This window comes from Amblyomma mixtum, chromosome 5 (genome assembly GCF_055824585.1).
Source record: "Amblyomma mixtum isolate Tamu chromosome 5, ASM5582458v1, whole genome shotgun sequence".
In the NCBI taxonomy this organism is placed as follows: domain Eukaryota; kingdom Metazoa; phylum Arthropoda; class Arachnida; order Ixodida; family Ixodidae; genus Amblyomma; species Amblyomma mixtum.
In genome coordinates, this window is record NC_143016.1 from 32,817,366 (window position 1) to 32,843,044 (window position 25,679).

Genomic DNA, 25,679 nt, shown 5'->3' on the forward strand with positions numbered 1-25,679 from the left:
TGTTAATGCATTGTAGGACCACTGTGCAGGTCGTGCAGGTGGCGCCTGGCAAAATCCGGAGAGTTCCAGCACTTCCGGTTATATTGGCGGTGTGGTTGATGGGATGATGTGACATGTGTCTGCACGTGCTCCAGCGCGCGTAAAGTAGGAAATCTTTAATTAACATTGTAGTTCCGTGTAATGCCATTTTCCTCTCGCCTGTTGTGCGTGTTTGCTGTCAAAGCACAAGCCTCGTCTTGTGTGCAGCGCTTGCTGCTTCAGCCCGACTTTCCGTCCGCGGTACCGTTCTTCGGCTACAGCGTTCGCAAGATGGCCAAGAGTAAATTTGAATACGTTCGTCTATTTGAAGCCGACGATAGCTGCTTGCCGAACTGCTGGATCGTCACGCGCGTTGACGGAAAGGCCTTCCACAAGTTCTCAGATGCGCACGGTTTTGAGAAGCCGAACGACAAGCGCGCCTTGGATTTGATGACGCGCTGTGCGGAGCGCGTCATGGAAGAGTTCGGCGAGATTTGTCTGGCTTATGGACAGAGTGACGAGTACAGCTTCGTCTTCAAAAAGAGCGCCGAGCTGTACAATCGTCGGGCTAGCAAAATCATGACGAATGTCTGCAGTCTGTTCACGTCTTCGTATCTCTTCTACTGGCCCTCTTATTTCTCGGCCCCTATTCAGTACCCGCCTTCTTTCGACGGCAGAGTTGTCCTGTACCCAAGCGACGCCAATCTCATGGACTATCTGAGTTGGCGACAGGCGGACTGTCACATCAACAACCTTTACAACACGGTCTTCTGGGCTCTCGTACAGAAGGGAGGCCTCACCCCAAGGCAAGCTGAGGAGAGGCTTCGCGGCACAGTCTCGTCAGACAAGAACGAGATTCTCTTTCAAGAATTTCAGACCAACTACAACAACATTCCAGCACTCTATCGCAAGGGTACAGTCGTCATTCGCGAGCCCATAAACGCCGAGCTGCAGGGAGACGGTTCCAAAGTGCAAAAAAACCGCAGACAAGCAAAAGTGTACAAAATAACAGCGCTAAATGTGGACATCATTCAAAAGGACTTCTGGAGCAAGTACCCGCACTTACTAGAGGAATGAGCGTGTGCACTGCGGTTTACAGGAATGCATACGGTGCGTATAGCTATTAAACTGAAGTCAGAAGAAAATTTGTTGTGAGTGCAGTCTATTACACTGAACAAATTGGCAAGAAACCCTGCAGTTAAAATGCACATGGTTTTATTTCAAGTTGTGAACCATCCTCCGGTTAATGTGAAACGTACACAGCCATGTGGTACAAAAGTGCTATTGCAGGAAACAGTGTCTTCAATACAAGCAGCCTTTACTTTCAGCACCTACATTTGCAGCAACAGAAAACTTGCAAGCTATAGTGTTGTGCTAGCTGGGGCGGGTGAGTCGTATCGAGGTTTGCCTGTTCTGCTCTTGGCAACTTTGTTGCTACAGTGGTGTCAAGAGGACTAAGTCTGCACATGTTCTCCACATGGTTCTGTTCGGTGGCTAAACGGTTACGACGTTCAGCTGCAGACCAAAAAGACAAGGTTCAATCCCGGCCGTGGCAGTTGCATTTTGATGGCGACGAAATGCTAGAGGCCCGTGTACTGTGCGATGTCAATGCACATTAAAGAACACCAGGTAGTCAAAATTATCTGAGCCCTGCACACGGCATCCCTCATAGCCCTAGACACTTTGGGAAGTTAAACCTCATAAACCATCAAAAAGCAAGTGTTCGCTGATCCACTATGTCACACGCAACACAGGTCCATGATATGGCAACTTTTCACCATTTTTCTCAAGTTACAGGCTTTTTCCTCCTCCAGTTAACCCATTAAAAGTAAGGTACAATAGTAGGATACAACCTAAAAAACAGCAGTTAACAATGGGTTATGGCCCGCCAGGTCCTGTATAACTCCGCTTAGCAATCACGACAGCAAACGAAATCAGCCTTTTACGTTTGTCTATATCAAACAAGTTGAAGCATAAAAATTTTTGAGCTTATAATTTCGTCTAATGATATGCTACATGTCCAGGTCACGAGAAAAACTTTAATGGACTACTTTTTTTGTCGTGGAGGAATTCAGTGCAGCGGTCATGAATATGGGCCGAGCTTCCCTGCACACTTATGTTGTATCCTAAAGTTGAAAAAGCAATTTTTTTTAAAATCTGCTTAAAAAAACCATTAATTCCAGCAGCAAAAGTAGGGCATCATGCCTTGTCATGCTGCAACAGCACCCTGTATGCACTGTGGCATAAGAAATGCACAACAGATTCTACAAACACATGCACAGTAGATTTCCGAGGTGTACCAACAGATGCAAAACCTATCATTTGCTGATCAGTGTCACTATTGGAGAGGTATTTGAAGAAAGTTTACTTCTAGGTTTCTTTTGTGTACATTTCGTTGCTTACACCCACCCCATGCATCATTTCATGTTGCAGTCTTGGCAGTAAAAGAACTTGGCTACAAACAAGTCTGTTTCATTTTCCTTCACTTCAATCTTTGTTTCAAATTTGATTAGCCACAACTGCATAGCGCTTTTATAAGAAAATTTCAATCATTATGCTGCTCATTGCGTGCTTATTTGTAACTCAAGGGTGGCTGCTGTCTCAGATGTTTCACTGTTTACATAAGAATGCTTTCATTCCTCAATAACAGATCCCAAATTAATGAACCCATGCAACACCAATGCATGGCACAATGAGAAAGTTTTGCATTGGCACCTCTGCACCCGAGACGGCAGCACCCATTGAGATTCTGACAATCATCTGCAGATAGCCACTATACTTTGTGGTCATCTTTCAAATGCCTTATCATAGTGAATCTGCTTTGTCAGAGGAGACTCCAGATACTAAGCTCAAAGCAAACCACTGGCACTCTGCTCAGAGAATCCCTTCAATCTGAAATCGTGAATGATATCCTTCTAAAGTTAAGTAACATGCATGTAGACTGCCTCCTCAAACATTTATAAAACTTCAACATGTAACTACTGCTGTCACACGGGCACTCTGATCCTCATCGAGGAGAGTAGGACCGAACTCAATGCAGATCTGGAGTAACTACATAGCCAATTTCATTCATGACTCAACCTGACCATACATGGCATCAAGCCAGTTGCCAAAGCATGATTGTGATTTTCTAGCCACTACAGCCTGACTGAAGAGCTGCATCTGCTACTCTCACGCTCAGGAAACATTCAAATGGTTTGGTTTGGTTCATTGGGGTTTAACGTCCCAAAGCGACTCAGGCTATGAGGGACACCGTAGTGAACATTCAAATGTTTCCCGAGCATAAACAGCAATATTCCAATTAAACATGCTTTTCTTTACTTCATTACAAACTAATTTCTTTGCTACAACTCGCACATCTATGAATGCATCAGGATCAAGTGGAAATGTGTAGCAGTGTTCACACAGAACATGATCAAAACTTCAATTGGGATCAGATGCAGTCACAATTGGAAGTGCACATGTGATAGCAGTGCAGGTAGCACAGAAGATGTGCCGAGAAGAGTTAGCAAAACTGCGAGAAACACGCACACGAATCACAGGGCCCCCACACGCACATGCATTTATTCCCACCATGACTGCAGGTGACTACACTGGTTAGATGCTGCCTGTCCAGCAGCACACCTCCACATCATGCAGCTGACAATCAAGTTGGCTGTCCTGTGTTACTCGGGGGCATTAGTCACATTAAAAAAATAAGACAACTTAAAAGATGGACAGGGTTTCCTATCCTTATAGGCATATACGTCTTAACATCTGCACTTCATTTATTTGAACCGGCTCCCTTCATCACAAATCTGATCACAGCATATGGCGTTGCACCTCCACTGTTGAATGAATAGTGCAAAATGAAGGGAATGAATCAACAGCCTCCAAAGGCATACTTCACAAATAGTATGTTCATGGGTGCCTTATCGATGCAAGCAGTGCATAGAATTAAAACTAAATTCAGCATTTATTGATACACTAGAGAATAACAACATGCCTATGACACCAAGCAGCACGTCGTCAGACCTTATACCAGCACCACCCACAGTTATAATTAATTATGTTCAGATCAATACCCTTCACACCCAATGTGCGCCCACATTCATTTAATTACCATGCGTGAAGACCTAGAACGGCAATACACACATGCTTACGCCCATCCTGGAAAAAAGAAAGGGCATACGAACCACTTAAAAGCTGCATAGCCTGCTTCATACAGGGAAACCGGGCATAAGACCAGTGAGCAACTTACTGCTACTGTAGCTTAACTATTGTACCATTATCACAGGTCCATAAACCTCTTCATAAAATGAAGAGAGTCCTCTCCGCAAGAAGTTAGTTCAGTGATTGCCTCAAAGGAAGTTCAACCCGACACAATTGCAAGCTCTGCTGCATGTAGCACAGCCTAAACAACTGTCAGAGGTGAAAAATCCAAAAAAATGTTTCTGTGCAGAAGCGGTCATCACAGAGCTGATGGCTTGTTCTTGGCTAGAAACACCTGGAGTTCGTTCCATGCTTTTTCCACCTGAAATTAAGAACATGAAGTTGGTAAATGGTAATTCCTAGCTGCAGTTATCACATTTTTACCAAAGCTTTGAAAGTGATGCAGTTAACACAGCTATGCAACATCTCAAATACAAATAGACACAAGGTGGCAGTAGGTGTGCAAATTGTAAAAATAAAAAAGAGAAAAAGAGAAGTGTCATTGGTAGGAACAGAGTTGCACATTATAGTATAGTATCCCAAGTGTTACAGAGACCAAGCACTAATTCGTTTTCGGGTGTACGCTTTACTATTCTTTTTATATATGCTAAGAGTCTATTTGTATGTCTTGGAACAGCTTCTTTCAAAACCATGATTATTAATTACATTACCAAGACAAATGACACCTTGCTAACAGGTTTGAAACCTTGCCAAATAATGCCCCTAGTCCTGGAAGTTTAACAATCATCATCCTAAAAATTTTATCATTTTGCTGATGAGTATTGTGTTTACTCGCACATAAGCTGCCGTGTTTTTTCGCAAAACTGCACTCTCCAACTGAGGGGTAGATCAATACGTGAATCACAGTAGCCACAAGGTGCAAACTCGGCTATAAGCTCAAAAGAAAGAACAAAGGCAACAACGCTACAGCAGAATATCCTGTGCTGTAGCCACCTTCAAGACTTGAGAAACTAGAGCAGCCGCTGCCATCATTAGGATGCAAAGTTTTCACACACCCCTTCCCTTTCAAGAGAGCTACACCAGTATAAAGATAAGAACAAAGCTTCACTATGCCATAACCACTTTTCACCGCAAACTTTAAAGGCATCATTGTAAAAACGAAAATTCTTTCAAACAAGCAGCCACGCAGAGCGCAATGCCTCCAGAATGTGGGCGATTATTCTTGGCAGCATTTAAGCAAACCATCAGTTTAATTGCAGTGGCATCAAAAAATTGAGCAACACCATGTGATTTCGATGTCACTGAAAGAGTGCATCAGCTACTGGGGAAATGAGCAGGAGCTCTTCTCTGGTGAAAGTTTCTTACAGCACTGCCAAAGCTCAGGAATGTGACACACTATGCTAGTCACCTTAACTGCACGTTGGTAGCCTGGAGTTCCCAATGGTAGACCAATACGATACTTGAACTTTCTTTTCTTTTTTTCTGGTTTCCAAAGTTACGAGGTCCACCTATACAACCTACAGACCAATATGCGAGTAAATACAGTACACGAGAAAACTTAACCATTACAAGTGTACCTCACATAATACTCAGCAGACACTTCTATTTCTATACCAGATTTTTGTGAAGTGAGGCTCGTGTCCAGAACTTCTGATGCTGTCGGGCTGGAGACGTACAGCATCGAGCAAGTGAAGAGGTGCAACGTGACGCGTCTCTCCTCACACTGATTCAAAATGTGGCTTCAATTATAAATGTTGCATTTTTTTTTTAAATGAGCCCACTGGGCCCCTGGCAACATACGGCTTCACAAGCATAAGCTCTGGGTAGTACTGCACCTGCCGCTCTGTTGTGGCGTAGTCCCAAAGGGAGCAGAAGATGACATTGGCCTTGTCCACACGTTCCTTGTTCGACATTTGAGCTTGGATCCGGCGTAAGGCTTGGTCTTTCGCCAGGTTGTCTCTAGCCATGACTCGCTTCAGCGCCTATTCAGGACATAGGAAAGAATCACGACAAATTGCCCGCTTTCACTTCGCAAAACTGCTCAGCCACTCGGTGGCAGTGTAAACTACTGATGTGGGCACTTACACAGAAGGCTGAGCAAAATGTGCCCTTTTTTCATGACTGTCCCATATCAAGAGTCAAGACAATTATATTCAATAGCAACAACGAAGCTTATATGTAAGTATTTGTACCGATGGGCAATGCAGATGGTTAATGGTCCAATCCAATACAAGTGTTAACAGGAAAAACACAGACTGATAAACGAGTTGGTTTGACATGATTGAGAAACAATGCAATGGCACACAGGCAAAGAAAAGAAAAAAATTGATGGGCGATCTGCGTAGTTAGCCCAATGCGATTTAGGTGCAATAACACTCTGGATTTCACTTGGGTTCTGGTGTTTATATCCACTGTTCAGGGCTGGAAGCTGTTTGAACAGCAATAATAACTGAATGCCCATACAGTGCAATCCACTTATAACGATACCAGATATAATGGTATATCATTTATAATGATCAAATTTATTAAATTTATCAATTTTCTCAATGCTCTTATATAAAAATAAATCATATATAACGATAAAATTATCGGCAAATTACGGATACAACAATAGGATTCTGGCCACACGAAAGGTGTTTACCACCAAAATTTTCTGGAAGTTTAATAAAAAAATAAAGCACTCTGAAGCAAATGACGTGAAAACTCTGCAAACGGACTGGCATGACGAAATCCGTAAGAGGTCACTGCATATGGCTGTCATCGCAATCGGTGCAGGACAGAGGGAAGAGCTTGCTAGGCTGCCGCAGTGCAACACTTTATCACACAAGCATACTTTCCGCCATTTCTGCCTGTTTGTGCGTTTGTGAAATAGGTAAAAATGGCGGCGACTAAGCGCAAGGAAATATCTCTGACCCCCCACCCCATTTTTGTTGCTGAGAATTTACTCCTTTTTTAGGGGTGTGCAAATACTGAAATTTTCGATTAATGTTATTTACATGTTTTCTGACGTCCACCAATGCAGGTATTATTGTGCCGCAGAAGCTGCCTTCATACCTGGAAAAGCCTATTTTAAAGGTGCACTGAAGGGGATTCTGAACTTGTCTTTTTGCCGCGGGAACTCGATCTACACGTTCCTAGCATTCTTAGAAACTGCAACTTATTGCCCTATATGGCCGATTTCCCTAATTAAATTGAATTAACGTCCGGCTCCCGCCCTTTTTTTTTAATTCTGCCTCGTACGATGGGCGGAGTCGACCAACGCGTGAAGTTCCTTTCAGCCAGCTCCGTGGAGGCTTTGCTTTCGCTTTATTTTGTTTTTTAGGTTTCCATGAATAAATAGTTTCATTCGCAGATAATATAGCCGCAAAATAAGCCCGCAGAAATAAAAATACGCGCGGACTATTTGCTGCCACGGACTACTACGTATTACTCCGCCGATGGCAGAGCGGCAAGCCGCCACGGGACTGGGTGAAAGGCACTCCACGCGTTGGTCGACTCCGCCCACCGTACGAGGCAGAATTCAAAAAAAGGGCGGAAGCCGGCCGTTAATTCGATTTAATTTGGGAAATCGGCCATACAGGGCAATAAGTCGCAGTTTCTAAGAATGCTAGGAACGTGTAGATCGAGTTCCCGCGGCAAAAAGACAAGTTCAGATTCCTCTTCAGTGCACCTTTAAGAAATTTTGGTTCACCTTTGCAGCAACACCTAGTATATACCAGGTGTTTCAGGGGAGACTAAGTAATTCTCGAATTACTTCTCAAATATAATAGTAATTCTCAAATATGCAGTAATTCTCGAATTCCTGCATATTGCAGAACCAGCACTGAACTGCACTGCACTGTTCAGAACTGCACTGTGCAGAACCAGTGGCCCGGCTGACTAAGCAGTATTGCCAGCAATCTTACAGTTTCAGTACCCGGTGCGACGTATGCTCCGGAGGTTATCAGAAGAGCTGGAAGCTGGTTCTCTCGCTGCCTACTGCTAGTCCGGGAAAGTGACCACCAGCACTAGAGGGCCAGGTATACGGTGCGCAGTTGGAACTTTCATTAGCGGCACCAACCTGTACACGATTTGACAATTTTTTAAAATTTTTTTTTAGATGTGGAGCTCCACGAATTATGGTGGGAGCGGGCACTGGCCCAAGGCGCATAATACCCACAGCCCTACCGCGCCTAACTTGACTCCTCAAATAGGTCGCCAAAAGCCTAAGTAACCTGTACAGCTTTTCTTTGGAGCCAAACTGGCTATGCTCAGTGGATGCTAATAGCAAATATTTTCTTGTTCAAAATTTAAAAAAAAATAAAGCAAGGAGAAGCCTACAAAAAGCCGGTTACCTCCTCCACAGGGATGATGCACAACCAGATTTGGTGAAACTTTTCTTCCCAGCTAGCTTCCAAGAGTAGTGCGGACTCCATGATAACCAGTTTGGTACCTGCACAAGAAAGATGGCCAAAGTACAAAAATATTAAAACAACATGAGAAATATTGTGTTGCCTGGTATAAAACTTTGCTAACCTTCCTTTTCTGTTGCTGCTCTGTCTATTGGTTTTCTGTTTTTCTCTTCTCTCTCTCTGTTCTCTTCTCTGTCTTTTTCTCTTTTTTTATCATTGCTATCCTGCATTCAATTTTTTTTTTTTTATTCCCTAACTCTTCTAGCACCTCATAGCTAGGCAACAGTAGCCACATTGTTATATAACATGAGCAGATTACAGGCCTTGTTTGCGAGCTTGGATTGAAATTCAGAGCCATCCAGGGTCAGTCCACACACCTTTGGACATGCAAATGTAGCTACCGTATTTACACGATTGTAAGTTGACTCGAATGTAAGTCAACCGGCCATACAGTGTCAAGAAAAAAAAAAAGGAAGAACGGCATGTCCGGGGCATATTTAAAAATGAAAATGTACTAGCCACCTCCTCTGTGACTGCCCTCGTTTTGAGCGAGAGCGCGGTTGCCTAGTTGCTTCTCTGCTCCACTTGGACTCGCGTCCTTTAACAGAGTCTAACGTTCTGGGGCCTTGGACACAACCTTCCAGACAACGGAAAGCGGTGAAAGCGCTCCTGAATTTCCTAAGGGACTCGGGGTTGCATTCCCGCCTATAATCTTTAAGTTTTCAGTGCGCGCCCTCTGTCCCTGTGACATAGTGGTCGCTGGTCACTTAGAAGACTCATTTCCTTGCCGCTCTTTTTCTTTTTTTCCCCTTTGTTCCCCTCCCCAAGTGTAGGGTAGCCAACTGGGCATCGCCTGGTTAACCTCCCTGCCTTTCCGTCCTTTTCTCTCTCTCTCTCTCTCTACTAGTCACTGGACTACTCGTCCACGCATGTGTTATCGTCCTCACTAGTGCTGCCGTCGTCACTGCTGCTGCAGTGGGTTCTAAAGTCATCATCCCAAGAAATCCTCCACTTCGCAGACAACCACAGCCAGTCGTCGTACCGCGAAATCCCGCACTTCGCGAACCACACCATGACATCCAGTGCAAGAGCTGAAAATTTTGCCCCGCTGCAGCCGCCACACTTGCATCACCCGTTCCGAAACGTCAAACTTGCGGCCCAGCATGGAGTTGCTTGTTCCTTCGGTATAAAGAATAACAGCCATCGTAAGCGAGCGCCAAATGCTTACCAGTCCCAAGCACAAATGACTGACAAAGCACTAAGTTAAAAAAATGGTAGGGTTTGAGCGTAGTTAAGGGGGGACACTGGTCTTGAAAAGAAAATTTTATTAATTTAGTCATAGTTATAAAATTTTCAGGGCATATGTATTTTTGTGCGCTGATTCTAGATATGTCATTTAATTTCATGTAAAACAATTCCTTGAGCACTTGTGCACATTTTATGCAAGTGTTTTACGGAGAGTTTAGAAGAAAATTTGCTGCACGAAACTTACTGAAATGTATGCCATTGGGTTCTCTTGACACCAAGGAATACAATAAGGGTAAAATTATCATCCTGGCTCTCATAGAACTTGAGTAATAGGGTACTGAAGCTGCCACTTCAGAAACAGAAATACACATTTTTCTTCTCATTTCTGAAGCGACAACTTCAAAACTCGATAACTCGAGTTCTATGAGAGCCAGGATGATAATTTTACCCTTATTGTATTCCTTGGTGTCAAGAGAACCCAATGGCATACATTTCAGTAAGTTTCGTGCAGCAAATTTTCTTCTAAACTCTCCGCAAAACACTTGCATAAAAAGTGCATAAGTGCTCAAGGAATTGTTTTACATGAAATTAAATGACATATTTAGAATCAGCACACAAAAATACATATCCTCTGAAGATTTCGTAACTGTGACTTCATTAATAAAAATTTTTTTTTCAAGACCAGTGTCCCCCCTTAAACCGCACAGGACATGCAAAACGAGGCAACCCCGCGCGGAAAGGGGGTGCCAGTTCCATCTGCTGACGGAGCAGTTCCACAAGGCCTCCACTGCTGGCGCTCCGTCAAAGGTTGAGGCTTCACAGATACCTCGGGTTTTTCAGCTTTGCTAGTGAAGTAGTGCTTAGGCTGGGAAAAAACAGCACTGAGACTAGGGAAGTAGTGTTCTCACACTAAAAATGAAAAATCCTTTCGAAAAAGTGCGCAGAGTAGTGCAGAGTCGCAGAGAACGTAAAATTGCAACCATGCTATAACATCCCTGATATCTCGTTTGTCTCGTTTTTATTAATGGTGCCATGTTTTGGTTTAGATTGCAAGTCGACCTTTCCCACTCCGGATTTTCAAATAAAAAAAAAATAGGCCAACTGACAATCGTGTAAATACGATACCTCAGGCAATCATAGTCAACAATCATAGTCTCGGTGGCATGTGCTATGTTTAGCAACAGATCTTTCCGGCTACAAGCTCACTCAAGCCAAAGTACTGGGAAAACAGTAAGTTAAAACTTTGTCACAAAATTCAGAACTGGAGTGACAATAATTAAAGCAGCAGAGCAATAGTAATGAACTTGGTCTGAATAGGCATGGCCTTTGTTGATATAAATGTCTCATGTTGAATGACTCAATAACCATTTTTCTCAGCAAGAATTATAACTTCCGCTATAATTAAACTGGAATTGGGAGCTGGGCATTCATTCAAGGGGATGAGCTGCTCCAAGAAAGGAAAGCTAAAAAAGTTGGCATGATGTCTAAACTAATCAATGCTGAACCAACCTTTTCGTCTATGCTCTTCAAGCCGCTCATCAATGAGCCGGGAGACTTCAGGCCACACAATTTTGTTCAGCTGCTGTCGTTTTGCCTGCACATAAATGGTGACAGTGTAATGGGCCTATTGCATACACTTCAAATTGCCCCACTAAAATACTGACAGACCATAAAAATTCAAAAGTTTTCCTTTCCCCTAGGTTTACCATGAATAGGTTTTGATGCAGGACTCTACCATGACAGGAAAAGATCGGTCTTGATTAAAATGGTTAACAGCGCTTGCCAGAGAAGCCTAATGTAACACATCAGTAATTTCAATTACCAATATTACATTGCAGCTATGCCTACTATACTGACAAAAAGACAACACACTTAACCCTAGAAGCTTAAAGTGCATCTGTTTTCCCCTTTTTAAGATACTGTAACACAGGTTGAATAGCAGTAATGCAAGAAGAAAGGCGGACAGTTCAAAGAGAGCATCCACAGTAAAATATGAATATGCTGGAAAATACAACCTCTCATTAAGCTATGGAAAAAGCATTCTGTATCAAAGAATTCTCTTGCACTGATTATTAGTCTTGTACAAGAAGTCCTTTCAAAATGGATAGGTTGTGCTGAAATGAGTGAGCATTATAAGTTAAGGGGGGACATTGATCTTAGACCTATTTTCCTTATTTTTAGTCCAGTCCTAATGAAACTGCATCAACTTGCTCAGTTTTTATACTGATTTCAACAATGAAATTACCTTTCTCATTAATTAGTTGGTTCCCAAGATAATTCATTTTAACTCTTTCGTTACCACGCCACTGTGCTTCGATCACCGGTGATCGAAAAACTCGAAGCGCTACGGCAGCGCGACCGCGGCCGCTACGGACTTGCTGAGTCATTCAGTTTGTTGTTCACACATTAAACTTCAACTTCCTGTTTAGTTTATATTTTTGCCAAAAAGCGGCAATTTTTGAGACGCGCTTGAAGTTGGGTGTGCGGCATCGGGCGCTCCGAACAAGCCGTCATCATCGGGAATGGCGCTCGCTCGAAAAAACCCCGTTCCACTCAATTCCGCTGCGTTTGCACCACATATTTTTGATGTATCGATTAGCACGGACCCTGACGACGATGCTGTATCGTCAGGTATTGCTTCGAAGCCCAAACTGGGCAACGAGAGCCCAGAACGCTTGCCTGTGCGTTCAGATTCCTCGTTCCGGTCTGTTTGTGCGAACCGAAGCTCCTCATTGTAGCCGTTACGGTGATGTGGCGCCATCTAAGTTGTTCTCCAGAGACTACAGTTTCGGTTTCTGCGTAGAGAGCAATTTTCCCACGACGCGCGAATTTTTGAAACGCCCTTGAAGCGGAGGGTACGGCGCGGACGCTCCGTGCATGGCGTCGGGCGCGCAGACCGCGCGCGCTCGGAAAAACCTTGCTGCGCGCAATTCTACTGCGTTGACTGCAATTATTATCTATGCTACGAGTAGTAGAGTCTCTGGTGACGATGTTGCATTGTCGGATTTTGGTTCAGACGCTGTAACTGCGCAAACCGATCCCGGAACGTTGGCCTGATAGTTTCGCTTTCTTTTTCCTGTCCGCTTGTGCGGGTGCATCTGGTTTGTTGTTCAGACGGTTAGTTCCATTTTCGGCCTAGTTCGTAATTTCCCCGCCAGTCGTGCATTTTTGAAGTGCCCTTGGAGCATAGGCTTATTGCGACATAATACGCGGTGAGGATGGCGTCGCGACGAGGTCGGGCGCTTCGCGCGCTCGGAAGAGTCCCGCTGCACGTGATTCTCCAGCCTCTGCAGCTGATTTTCAAGATCCTCCGAACAGCAGTGACTCGAAGATGTTGTAACGTCGGATTTCGATTCTGCAGCTACATCGCAGCTATACTTATCGCATACTATATATCGCAATATCACACCTATACTTGTTGTGTTTTATATTTTTTCTTGAATTTTTGACGTAAATTAAATAAGTTTTGATTTGTATTTTTTAAACCACGCTTACCAAGCTTTCGTTTGGCGCATAACATTACACTTCCAATTTTTTTTGTTGGACTGTAAAAATCATATAAAGGGCACTCTCAAACGAGCCTTTTCAAGAGGCATGAAGAAAAAAATTCTAGCTCAAAAACTATTCAAGTTATAATTTTCAAACTTTAATGCCATGTTTTAGAAAGAATTTGAATTGTTTTGTAGTTTCTAGAATTTTTTTAGTACAAGTGTTTGGAAAGTTATTGTCATATAAACACAAAACTTTTCTTCTTTTTTACTTTTTGTTGTGTTTACTTATTTTTTTCACAGCATTTCAAGCAGAATATGTGTTCAAATAAATTTCATTATAAAGCGCATTCTATCTGAATTATTGTTATGCATTTTATATAATTTTATCTATCACACCTTTTCTAAAAAAAAATTTTGTCTGAGACATGTGAAAAATGGTCGTTTTTCCCGTGGTAAGGAAAGAGTTAATTAGTCATTCATTAGTACCTCGGTGCAAAAAAATCTGCTCAATAAAAAATTCTTTTTAATCCATGGCTACATAGTATGGTGAGCAAAGAGTGCAGTAATCAAGACCGTTTTTCCATTTTACCCTCATCAGTAATTTTACAGCACTTGGAATATCAATATTCAAGGTGTGAATGTAATGCATCGATAAACTTTGCAAAATTATAAATTTTTGAAGTGCAATTGAACAAAAGTGCTTTGATTATTGCACACACTATGCCTTCAGCTTCCCTTAGCAAAAAATATGACATCTCTATCTGTCCTCGATGGTGAGATATCGACATACTAAGATAGCCAGATGTCGAAAATTTTCATGCCATTAAATTGCCAGCTGCTGCATAAATTCAGCCCACACGATGATCTGAATTTAACATTATGGTCAAAATGATGATTTCTTGAAGGAAAAAACTGGTGCAGTTGGAAAATAATAGCTGTAAATTCCACAAATGTCATTTTTTGAAAATCGATTTTTTGGTCATTTTTTGGTCTCAAAGACCAGTGTCCTCCCTTAAGTGACACGACTACCTTTCAATATGTTCAGCAGTGAGATGGGTGATAAAGACAGCATTAAGAAGCTGGGCATATTTTTCCATCACCAGTGCATATCCAGGCAATGGAGAGCAGTTCAGGCACCATTACGTGTCAGTCACTTTACATATAACTGCAAACAAACTGTGCACAATTCTGAAAACAGTTGGACGATGCAAAATTTATATTTGAATACAGAGCCGGATGTAGACAGAAAGGAGAAGGTAAGACCCAACTCTGGGCACTGAGTGATAGCCCAGACACCCTGTGCTACCTTCCTGCCTTGCAGACATAAGCAAATAAATGCAGCCACCTTTGGACAGGTATGCCATGGTAGATGCTCTTTAATCACATATGAGAGGCATTAAAGGGGCCCAGAAACACAATCTTAGTTAACTGTTTTGCCTGTTGATTGCATACAGTGAGTTATAATGGTGCTATTAGCGTCGGTAACACCGCATATATTCCGTTTTTTAATATTTTAAAGGGTCCCTGAAACGGTGTCCATGTAGGCAAAGAGAAGTCGAAGTATTGATAGACATTGAACGATCCATCATCCTACCGCAAAAATTTTTGATCTACCTTGTGCGGAACCAGAGATAATGGCTATTAAAAATGACCACCAGCCTTTTCCCTCTCAACTCGTACACCGGAGCAAACCATAAAAAAATAAAGATTACAGGCCGGGACCATGCTCCGCCCACAAATACGTCATCGACGAGATCGGTTTGTTTACTTCCGGTTGACGCGCTCTTTCGCTCGATCGCTCGCTCGCTCGCTTTCCCGCTGTCTGCTATGTTCACCTGTGTCTCGCAACCCTCGCTGCGGCTTCTCTCGTACTATAGACCCCGAGCTGAAGGAACGACTTTTGCGGATGAGTGCCGAAATGGGATTTCAGCCTTGTGCGAAAATGCGAAAAGTGTGTGCGATTCGCTGCGGCGCGCCGTTGTGAACGACGTCGTAACAACCGATCGCAGCTCGTCGCCTGCGTCCAACCTGCTGGATGTCTACGACAAGCCGCGCGCGGAAAACGCAACGACGGGAAGCGGGAGCCAATACGAGTGCGGAGAGCGGCAGCGTCATGATGCCGTACAGCGCGCTGCTCAGGGCGCTCGGGGCCGAGCCACGCCGGACCGGCCTGCCAGCCTTGATGCCGGCCACCGGCGACTGAAAAACGCGCTAGTATTGTTTGTTCTCGTCCATAGCAAGCCCTTGGATAGATGCATGTCAAAAATGCATAATTTCTGACGATCGTTGGCCAATACCGAGTTGCTGGTAAAAGTGATGACTGCGATACAAGCAAATTTCATCCAACAGCCGATTTGGTGCTGCTGCTACTTGGTGCGGTTCGCCTACCGTCTGCTAGCTCCGTTGCTGAAGGCATCGTGGAAATCGAACATATCTTTTATTATGGGACGAGTTCGCAGTAAAGCGATGTGAATAGTAAGCCTTTTTATTATAGCGCAGGCAACTTCCGAAGCGCCGTCAGCTGCGGTTTCAATGCGAAACCAGATAGGCCTAGCGACGACTAGGGCAGCCTGGGACCAGCGCGCAGTTCGTCGCGCGGCGTTGCCGCAGGCGGTGTCGTTGCCGAAAGATCCACTTTTGCACAGACATATTTTCGTTGCTCGAATCTAGGAAGCATCCTCGCTGGTATCATGGCTGTTTTGCATTTTCTTGTGCGAACGTGATGTACGCCGAGCATGCCGGCCGGCCGGCCAGCCTGGATCCCGTCTGCCGGCGACATAAAAACGAGCTAAAGTGTGTTCTTGACGTAAATAATAAACCCTGGGATAAGAAATGTGAAAAATGTGTCATTTTTGAGGATCGCTGACCAATACTGAGCTGCTGGTAAAGGTAACGACTGTGATACGAGCAAATTTCTTGCCACAACCGTCTCGCAGCTGCCGCTGGCCCGACGTGGGCTCCGACTCGCCTGGCGCCCGCTCGCTTCGCTGCAGAAGGAGTCGCGGAAAGTGACCATACTATTATTTTATTGTGAGATGATGCTGTTGACTGAAAAGCGATGTGTAGAGTAAGCCTTGTATTATAGCTCAGGCGACTTCCGAAGCGCCGGCCGCTGCAGCTTCGATGCCGAAGAGGCAATAGGCCTAGCGACGACCACGGCAGCCAGGCAGCAGCAGAGCTGGTCGCCCTGAGCGCCCGCGAGCGGTGCCGTTGCCGAAAGCTCGCAACATAAGCAGGCGTGCTTTGTCGCTGCTCGAGAAGTATTTCTGATAACAAGGCGATCTTGCCTTGTGATATTTGTACACCATCCCAAGCAGCGCTCAGGCATTGCTGCACGGCGGCGAAGTGCGACACCGGTTGTGAGCGGAGCTTGGGTAGGGCGGCGCAGCGATGCTCACCGCCCCGTGTCTCCCTGCTTGTAGTGGGGCGGCAGTTCGCAAGCGACGATCGGTGCAGCGCGTCGGCCAAGCTTTTAAGGACACGCCGTTCAGAAATCGAGCGCTGAATCCTGACGACGACGACGGCTCGCTCACTTCCATCTTTCGGCAGACAGTACCGAAGGGCAACATCTTGCCGAACCCTGGCTTTGCAACCAACGACACAGCACGGCCGGTCCATTTTGATTGCGCATGCGACGGAGGTCGCGACAGAAATCAGTAGTGCGGTGACTCCAAATCGCACCTCGATTCTCGATTCGGTTCGACGTCGGCGCCGGCGGAGTGACACAAGCGGCACGAGCAGACGAAAACATTGTAAACCGGAAGTGCAGTACTAATTTCTGACACCGAACACACAATAACTGCGTAAACATGCATATAAACGACAACTCTGCTTGCTGAAATGCGAAATGTTTCCGAAAAGAGTAAGAGTGTGAAGTATCTAGAGCTTCTAGTTTGTTAAATGCGTGATTTCACGTTGGCACCGCGAACCAATCATAGCCCAGCACTTGTGACGTAAAGAGTACAAACTGACGTAATGAGTACGGATTCGGGCGGAAGTTCACCGCCGCTGGTCGCCGCGAGGCTCGGGAGAGGTAGTTTTTGAAAATGTATTGTAAATTATCTACTCGCCTTTGATGTATTGTACGCGGCATGAACGTTCAGTGGCCTACGCTCTACATAATGCAAGTATTTGTTTGCCAACCTCAGACACCCCTTTCAGGGACCCTTTAATGTCCTCCCAAAAACAACTTCATGGCTCTGATGGTGTCGCCACACAGTGGCGGGTTTTTAGCAGCGGATATGACATCACCTGGCGCGAGCTTGATCGGACAAACAGTAAATATACTGCAAATTGTGTGAATAAATAGAGACACATTTTGTCACCTGTCTGCGTTTTATATTAGATCAACAAAAACAACTTGTTTGTCTTAGATAAAAGCCCTGCAAAGCAAGTAAGATAAAAATACACCACCAGGGGCGCTCTGGCATGGAAACGACGCTGCCAGTCTCAGCAAGAACGAGTTACAGCGAGCAGGCAACCATGGAGTACAAACTTCCGCGACGTGCTCTGGCTGGCTGTTTTGATTGGTTGCGCCAGGTGCCGTCATTGGGAGAGCGAAATAGGAGTGGGAAGCCCCGCCAAAATCGAGTTGAGGGCAGCGTTTTGTTTGCTTGTATTTTGAAATTTCTTCTCTGAATAACTTCCGTTCCTGTGCATCGATTCCTGTAATTCTTTTTAAGTCAGCATCTGTGTGGCATAAATAGCCCACCTGAAGTATAGCCAGTATCCCCCCAAGCAGTGTTTTGCAGCCCCTTTAACAGAGCAGCTAGAAAAGGGGTTCATTATTATTACGTATTGCACCATGTGTGTTTTCCTTTGCCATAGCCTAACTCGCCCATGCATTCCCTTTCTACTTGGTTGCATTTTCTTCCCATGCCACAACAAAACCACTCCTTAATAAATCTTCTGGTCTACCAGAACAGTGCAACCTCTTTCTTTCTCAAGTGATCATTTTTTTTTTCAGCAGGTATATGGCTTAACATTGACAGGGATTTGCATGTTAGAATTAGGCAATGCTGAAAATTAATTTGACAGCACTGTGTACTAGTTTTATGCACCACAAAATCCAAAGATATGTATGAGGGAAGCACTACCAGGCTTCACCATACCAGGCTACACCAACTACCACAAACACTCTTGCAGCTAAGAAGGGCCTTCTTTTTAGCTCCCCGCTTTTCACAACAACTGTGATGCCTTCTAGCACTTTCCAAAGACAACAAAAATGGTATAGTAAAAGCATGGGCCGCACCTCATCCGCAAAAATGATGGCGCCCAGGACTTTCCTGTCGATTGTGCCATCAGGGCTAACCACTTGGTCACCGAATGTCTCCACTATATGGGCATATGCCTGCGTACCCGGCCGGTAGCTTTCGTGACCGAGTGGGTCGCAGTTGATCACCACAGCACCTAGGGATTCCAGCTTCCGGATGATGTGGCTTTTGCCAGTGCAGATACCCCCAGTCAGTCCAATCAGGTAAGGCTGGTCAGGTATGTCTGGCCTGGGCTGAAATATATATATATTAATAGAGTACGCATGACGCAAAGGACTTAAGACAGAAAATTCATGATTAGCATTACAATGAAGATACTGTAACTCAACTGAGATTATCACAGCAGCGCAGTCCACCCATTGAATTTGGTAAGTCACCAATCTCAAGAGGAACATTGAGAACTTTTTTATGTGATGAACAACACAAAGGAACAAATGACCTCTTATAAGTCAAGAAGTTCATTTGTAATTTAAAAGACTTGCGACCATCAAGCAACAAAAAAATATCAAGATATCTCTACAGGCTGTTTACATTACAAGCAAAAAGTTAAAGATAATCCAAGATATCTTCAGCTGCGTGCTTGCACAGAGCTAATTCCAGGGGTTCTGTGCAATCTGCCAGGCACCTCTTATCAGAAAGATATGATACTGGTATACTGAAAGATAAGATATGATATGATACTGTACCTTCCTGTCATCAACAGAACACACAAACTTTTCTTTATGCACTCTAGAGATGACAAACAAGTGATACCCAAAGATCAGGTAATGATTAAATTGCAAACAAACTAAATGAGAAAAGCAAGAGTGATCAAATAAAATGTAGTGAACCAGCCCAAGCATACATTCATTCTCCGGTTTGGTTTGATTTATGGGAGTTTGAAGTCTCAAAACGACTCAGGCTATGAGGGACACCGCAGTGAAGGACTCCAGAGATTTCGACCACCTGGGGCTCTTTTAACGTGCACTGACATCGCACAGTACACGGGCCTCTAGTATTTTGCCTCCATCGAAATTCGACCACCGTGGCTGGGATCGAACCCGCGTCTTTTGGGTCAGCAGCCGAGCGCCATAAACACTGAGCCACCACGGCGGCCCATTCTCTGGCATGGTCATGATGTGTTATCGGCAAAACACCACAAGGACAGAAAAAATTATATTTCTCAGATAACAGCATCCCTATATTTTCACTTCTGAGTAAGATAAGTTGCCAGATATAGTTCACACAACACAATTACCGCTCTGAAGCAGTCACAATCAACAATGTTGTAACGTATTCGTAGCGGCGTAACGAAAAGTAGTGACTCTGCTGCAAAATACAGCTTTACTCCTGCCTTACCTTGGGTGGATTAAGGATGGTGCCAAGCTGTCGGCGCCTAAGTGACGAGGAGCTCACTTTGAACTCCTCACCACTGCTACGGCAAACGTCTTCGGCTAGGCCCACAGATCGAATAATCATCGGAGGCATGTTCTGAAAGCCAAAAAAATGAGAAAGGCTGCTGAAAAACATGCTCACAGCTTTATGAGAAACATGTCAGTCTTCACAGGCACTGTCATCTTTTTCATGACAATGAGCCTGTTGGTGACGTCAGAAATATGACAATAGGAACCACAACTTTGCTTGCCATGACCCATCTAGAAAGTGGCAATCGATCAGGAGGTTACTATTATTTTAGCTCGATTGCCATTACAGTCAGGTGAGACATTTATAAAGCATTTAAAGAGACCATCTAAAGTTGGAGACGAGTGAAAAAAATATCGGCATGTTCTGCTAGGTCTAGCTATATGATGGTTGAAACCAACAAAATACTAGCAGTTTTTCAGTAACTCATATTTTAAACCTGCAGAGGAAGTAAGACCAAAGATAACAGTGGCACCATGCTGAGTTCAAACTTTGGAGCTCTGCTGGCAATCGAGCTATGCTACAACTACACTGCCAGGAGCGGACACAACTATTTTGAATAGGACTGAGTGCAATACAGAGGAATATTTTTGTTGGAAGAAACTTCAGGCATTTTAATTATTTCCTCTTGTAACCATTCCCAACTTCCTCTATGGTCTTTAAAATGTTTTGAAAAGGCAGACTGCCACTATGCTAACAGTGGCACTACAATCAGAAGCGCTGCTACCCGCAAAATATAGAGGTGGATATTTGTGACAGATATCACCAGTCTTATTTTCCTGGTAATCTTTTAAAACTGCCACTTGAAACTATAGTTTCAGAAAACTTGCACATTTTAATTACAGTCCCATTATCACCTAGGCAGCCTGGCCAGTCAAACAGTCATTTTCATCTCTCTGATGTCATGGCTTGTTGATGCTAACTGCTGCCAAATGGAAAGATACATTCCCATGTTGAAGAACCACCTGAATTGTTATCCCATAGTCCTCAACCCTATAGCCAGGTATACACGTTTATTTGGGCAAGAACCTTTTGGCTGTCATAAAGAAAACATGGTTGACAAAATTCAGTAGACTCATCTTTAAAGCTATATACATATGCAGTAAGCCAATAGAGAAGGGTGGATAGATGACTTGGATGGACGACATAACCTATATTTGTTATCTTGACACCTCCATGTTTCAATTTCATTTTGCCTGATGAGCCTAACACGTACACACCCTGTGCACAAGGACAAATTAAAGTAAAAAAAGTAGGACAGGGTTTATAAGTTCAGGCTGGTCAACACATGTAAGGTTGACATGTACAGCAATCTGTGTGCAGTATTTTATTGCAAACAAAAACTTTCTAGAATACAGAGAAAAAATCAGGAGAGGTGTGCCTGGTAGTTAACCTGGTATGCTACTCCAGATGAGGAGTAAAGGAAGAAGGCATAAAAGAGGAATAAGAAAAGGTGAAAGGTGAAACCACAGTGCGCTCTCACAAATACACAGGATCATCAAAGGATGTCTAATGTCTATCAAAACCGTATCCCTAATATAAACTAGTAGGGTTTTTAACTAATCAGGCAGTGCCCTCATTTAGCAGCCATGTAGGCAGCTGTGGACTCTGCTACACTGTGGAAGGAAGGACGGAACCAAGTCGGTGCTGTCTGCAATCACCTTGCACATTACAAAATTTCACTTTTTCCTTTTTGCCTAGTCAAATCTTTCAAGCAAATGCAACATTTAACAACTGTGCTAAAGGCTTGTATTTGACACTACACTATGTTTACTCAGCATTTCTACATATCCAGAAACCAGTAGTTGATTAATTAACACGGACTGATTTATGGCCAGTAACTAAACAAAAATATGCTGCTGCCAATGATAGAAGCAAGAAAAGTGGAATTGGAAAGTTAAACTAGGCACAGCATGGGCAGGAAACTAGAACCAACACTAAGACTGAAATTGCAAGCAATTAAAATGGAATATTACTCCAGTAAAAGTATGTCACATTTATAATGACTGCATAACATATTTTCACAGGTTCTCATTTCTAATAGTTTTCTCAGACAACTGTACTTTCGAGAGAGAAAGAAAGGTATTAAGAATGATGAACAAAAAACACGCACACTATCCTTTCCCTGCGACTTACTATTCTCCTTACTTCAAGCAATTCCGACCAAATGGAAGCCAGCATAAACATATGGCAGACTACATGATTGCTTCTTTCTAGATACATTGACAGCATGCAGTATGAAAGACCCAGATAACATTCAGAGGACTAACAAAACAAACAAGTAGCCCTTGTATCAGCGCTTTTCCTCTCTGATCAATGTCACGGTCAGAGTAGCACTTTAAAGATAAGATAGGAAGGCAAGCTCTGAACGTATTATACAATGTATTGATCCTGGCTCCCAGCTTATCACACCTGGCCTCTAAAAACGAGACAAGCTCTTGCCAGCACACGCGACAAAAGCAAACATCCTTTTCCATGAATGTCTAGGGCAAGTGAACACACGTGTTAATGCACTGAACAAACCTCACCTAAAAGCAAAAAGGACACAGGATATGTAAGGAGAGAAAACTAGCAGGAGTAAGGATATTGTCTTTCTAACTTTTGCAGAAGCCCCATGCTGATAGATGGATGAACATCAAAACAATAATGTGAATCAACCATCTTGAGTGACAGAGACAGCATAGCCCATACTGGTTGCCCAGTGCTTTTCAGCACTGCAGGAATAAATGAATGATATTAAATGGAATCTAAAGATATTCCCTTATGCTCCTTAAGAGCCTTGTCAATAAACACTGACAAAGCATAGATGCCAACATTAACTAGCTTCTCTAAACCATACAACATCTCCCCTTTTCCTTTCGTGTCAAAGGCATTACACATCAACCTTATAACAATGGGATGTAAAATGCAAGTTTTTGAACATACCCTTCTAGCTCGCTCCTCATTAACCAGTCTACCTCCTTTCATGGTTTCTTCGCTGACGTACAGACATTCTAGATTGCTATCCTCAATGGTTGGCCCGTAGGGATTGTAGATAGGAATCACATCATACTGCAGGGTTGAGTCGATATCTTGTAAAAACTCGATCAGAGCACGTATACGTCCCTCCACTGGCTCTATCAGCTCCCAAAGTAGCTTGCCTGAAAAACAAAGAAACAAAGGCAAAGAGATAAAACCGCTGCATGCAAAAGTGTGGCAAATCAATGGGAGCCTTTCGGTTAAAGATAACACAGCTTCAAGAGGGAAAAAGAAGGGGGGGGGGGGGGGGGGGGGGGGGGTTAAAGTGGCTTTTTTTATGAGTCCTACACATCAGTGATGTCCTTCTTGCAAAAAAATTGAATTGAATTAAAATAAGAAACAATACCAGTAGAATAAACAATCATAATTTATACATAAGATTAGGAAAATTCTTAAAGATGGTTGCAAAACATGATTAAGTGTAGCAGAGACCTTAAAAATGGATGTATAGTTTTTTTAAGTGGACCTCACCACGACAATGAACTGCATCTTGTAAAAATGATGCAACAAAATAGGCAGAGTATAAATGAAATTTGTATTTATTATTATTAAACATTACCTATAAATGCATTGTAGGGCATTTTTAAAAGTGTTATAGATATGCATTCCATTATTGTTTTCCACTATCTCTCATCATATGCTGTGACTATGATTTACACACATATGAGTAAGATACCTTCCCAATGGAAGACACCCCCCCACCCCCTCCCGCCCCCCCCCCCCCCCAAAAAAAAAAACAACCTAAAAACAAAGTGGTAAGAGGGACGCCCAAGCAGAAAAGGAACAAAGTGATGTCTGCAGTGGCTTTTACAACAAATTCACAAGCCAAGTAGCACAACAAATGCTTTTACAATTAATTTGATTGAAAAGCCACATGTGAATTTGTGTGACCCAGAACTGCGTTGTCTTGGCAACACTCGTTAAGTGGCACCATGCATGAAGAAATTGAGTAAGTGTATTCACCTGTAGCTAGTTTCAACCGGAAGTAACCAGTGCTGAGTCCAACGTGACAATGATACAGAGCTGAACCAAATGGAATGCTTACTCATTTCCTTTAACCTCATAAGCATAGCACACAAGGTTAAGTTACTAGAAGTACTGATGCCTTTCAAAGTGACACTTGTGTCATGGCAAGTGCAATACTGAGTGTTCAAAATGAGCCACACACAGCCTACAATGCGTAAAAAAGTGCAACCAGACCGTTCACCTTTCAGCATGTCGCCGTCAGTCACTCCAACCACCAGCTTGCCTGACGCGTGAAGCACAGCCTCAGAAAGCAACACCTTGTGGCCAAGGTGAAGGCGATCAAAGGTACCTCCAAGGCAGACACTTTCAAAAGTCTGAAAGGTAGAGATGTTCTGGACCCCGTTGCTAGCATGGTTGAAGCCATTCAAGCTGTCTTCGTTGCTGTCGTTCACTGTCAACTTGCTGTCAAGGCAGTGAAAGTTGGAGCAGCTCTTGTTGAACTGGTGTCCCAAGTACAACTCCAGATCAGCGCGAGCATGGCTGCCATCCGTCAGCACAACGTCGAAAGGTGCCTTCAAATGAGACTCATTACGAGCTGCATCTTTGAAACAACTTTGGAGAACCCGGATGTCTAGGTGTGCACACACTCCGGCAGCTTTGAAATAGATGTCTGGAATGAGCTTGCGCAGTTGGGATAGTTCTGAGGGTGTGAAAACAGGCTGCTGGACAGGCCACAAATGGTGCCGGTTGGGCTCAAGCTTAATATACAAAGTTTTGTTGACTAAATTCTTGGCGGCCTTCAAATAAGCAGATACATTTGAAGTCAAGATTCTAGGCGATGAAGTCAAAATTAGGAGACCTGTCTGAAACATGGCAGGCCTCTACAAAATATCTTTGACCACTGAGCAACCTTCTCTTGTATTACTCCTTTAAAGGCAGGGCTGTTAGAAAGAACTTCCAACGGAGACCTGAAAAATCAGACAAAGCAAGAGCAAACGAACGTTGTTTCGAGGTTGTTACTAAAAGGGGTGCCGGAATTATGCGATTTTACAGGAAACAGCGCATGCAATCAATCTAAGGAACTGATTCCCCAGTAGTCCACTTAATGAGCGTGGCGGTGCTTTTCCTCTAGACTCGCAAGGGACGGGGTACATCTATACATCAACATACAAATTCAACGTTCAGCACTACGGACGAGCACCTGTGCACGCATGTGCGATTTAAAACAAGACATGAAAGATCCTATAGTTGCTGTCACACTCGCCTCGTGGTAGACGCAGACCTGAGGACAGTGGAAACTGTGGTCCAGTTTACGTCGTACCTGCGCTTGAGGAAATTTATAAGGAAACATCAACGCGAACCTCCGCAAACACAGCGCAACTACGGCAGCAGCATCTCGGCAGTCCTTCTCTCCTGCATGTGAAAGGGGAGACGGGGAAGACAAGCGGAGTGCGGACGTGCGCTTCCATACCACGTGCTTCCGTTCAGGTTCATTTCTGTCAGTGCGTCTTGCGCATCAGATAACCTCAAATTTCCTTTCCCTGCGCGGTGTCTTGCGCTCATATTGTAATAGCGCTGACTTTCGCTATTGTTGGCTTGCTCAGTGCAATGCGTGGAAAAGAGGCGCTGTAAGACAACCTGAATAGGTGGATAGATGCCAAGAGTGCCTTTGTTGAAGCAATGTAGTGCTAAATATCACCTTGCTCGGCATTTTCTTTCTA

At 43.8% G+C, this 25,679-nt stretch overlaps 2 protein-coding genes across 2 annotated transcripts; one reads left to right on the plus strand and one right to left on the minus strand.

Moving 5' to 3' along the window:
* Nucleotides 1-88: 88 nt before the first annotated feature.
* On the plus strand, nt 89-2,912 carry THG (tRNA-histidine guanylyltransferase). The gene has a single exon (XM_089543860.1). The coding sequence runs from the start codon at nt 181-183 to the stop codon at nt 1,093-1,095; it is 915 nt and encodes a 304-aa protein (XP_089399986.1). The 5' UTR covers nt 89-180; the 3' UTR covers nt 1,096-2,912.
* A 642-nt stretch (nt 2,913-3,554) lies between these two features.
* On the minus strand, nt 3,555-25,555 carry Ppat-Dpck (Bifunctional Phosphopantetheine adenylyltransferase - Dephospho-CoA kinase). The gene is made up of 9 exons (XM_089543859.1): nt 25,223-25,555; nt 24,200-24,926; nt 22,900-23,114; nt 19,912-20,043; nt 18,552-18,806; nt 11,319-11,403; nt 8,505-8,602; nt 6,006-6,152; nt 3,555-4,531 (listed from the first exon to the last, which is right to left on the minus strand). The coding sequence occupies exons 2-9, from the start codon at nt 24,828-24,830 to the stop codon at nt 4,469-4,471; spliced, it is 1,626 nt and encodes a 541-aa protein (XP_089399985.1). The 5' UTR covers nt 24,831-24,926; nt 25,223-25,555; the 3' UTR covers nt 3,555-4,468.
* Between the last annotated feature and the right edge of the window lie 124 nt (nt 25,556-25,679).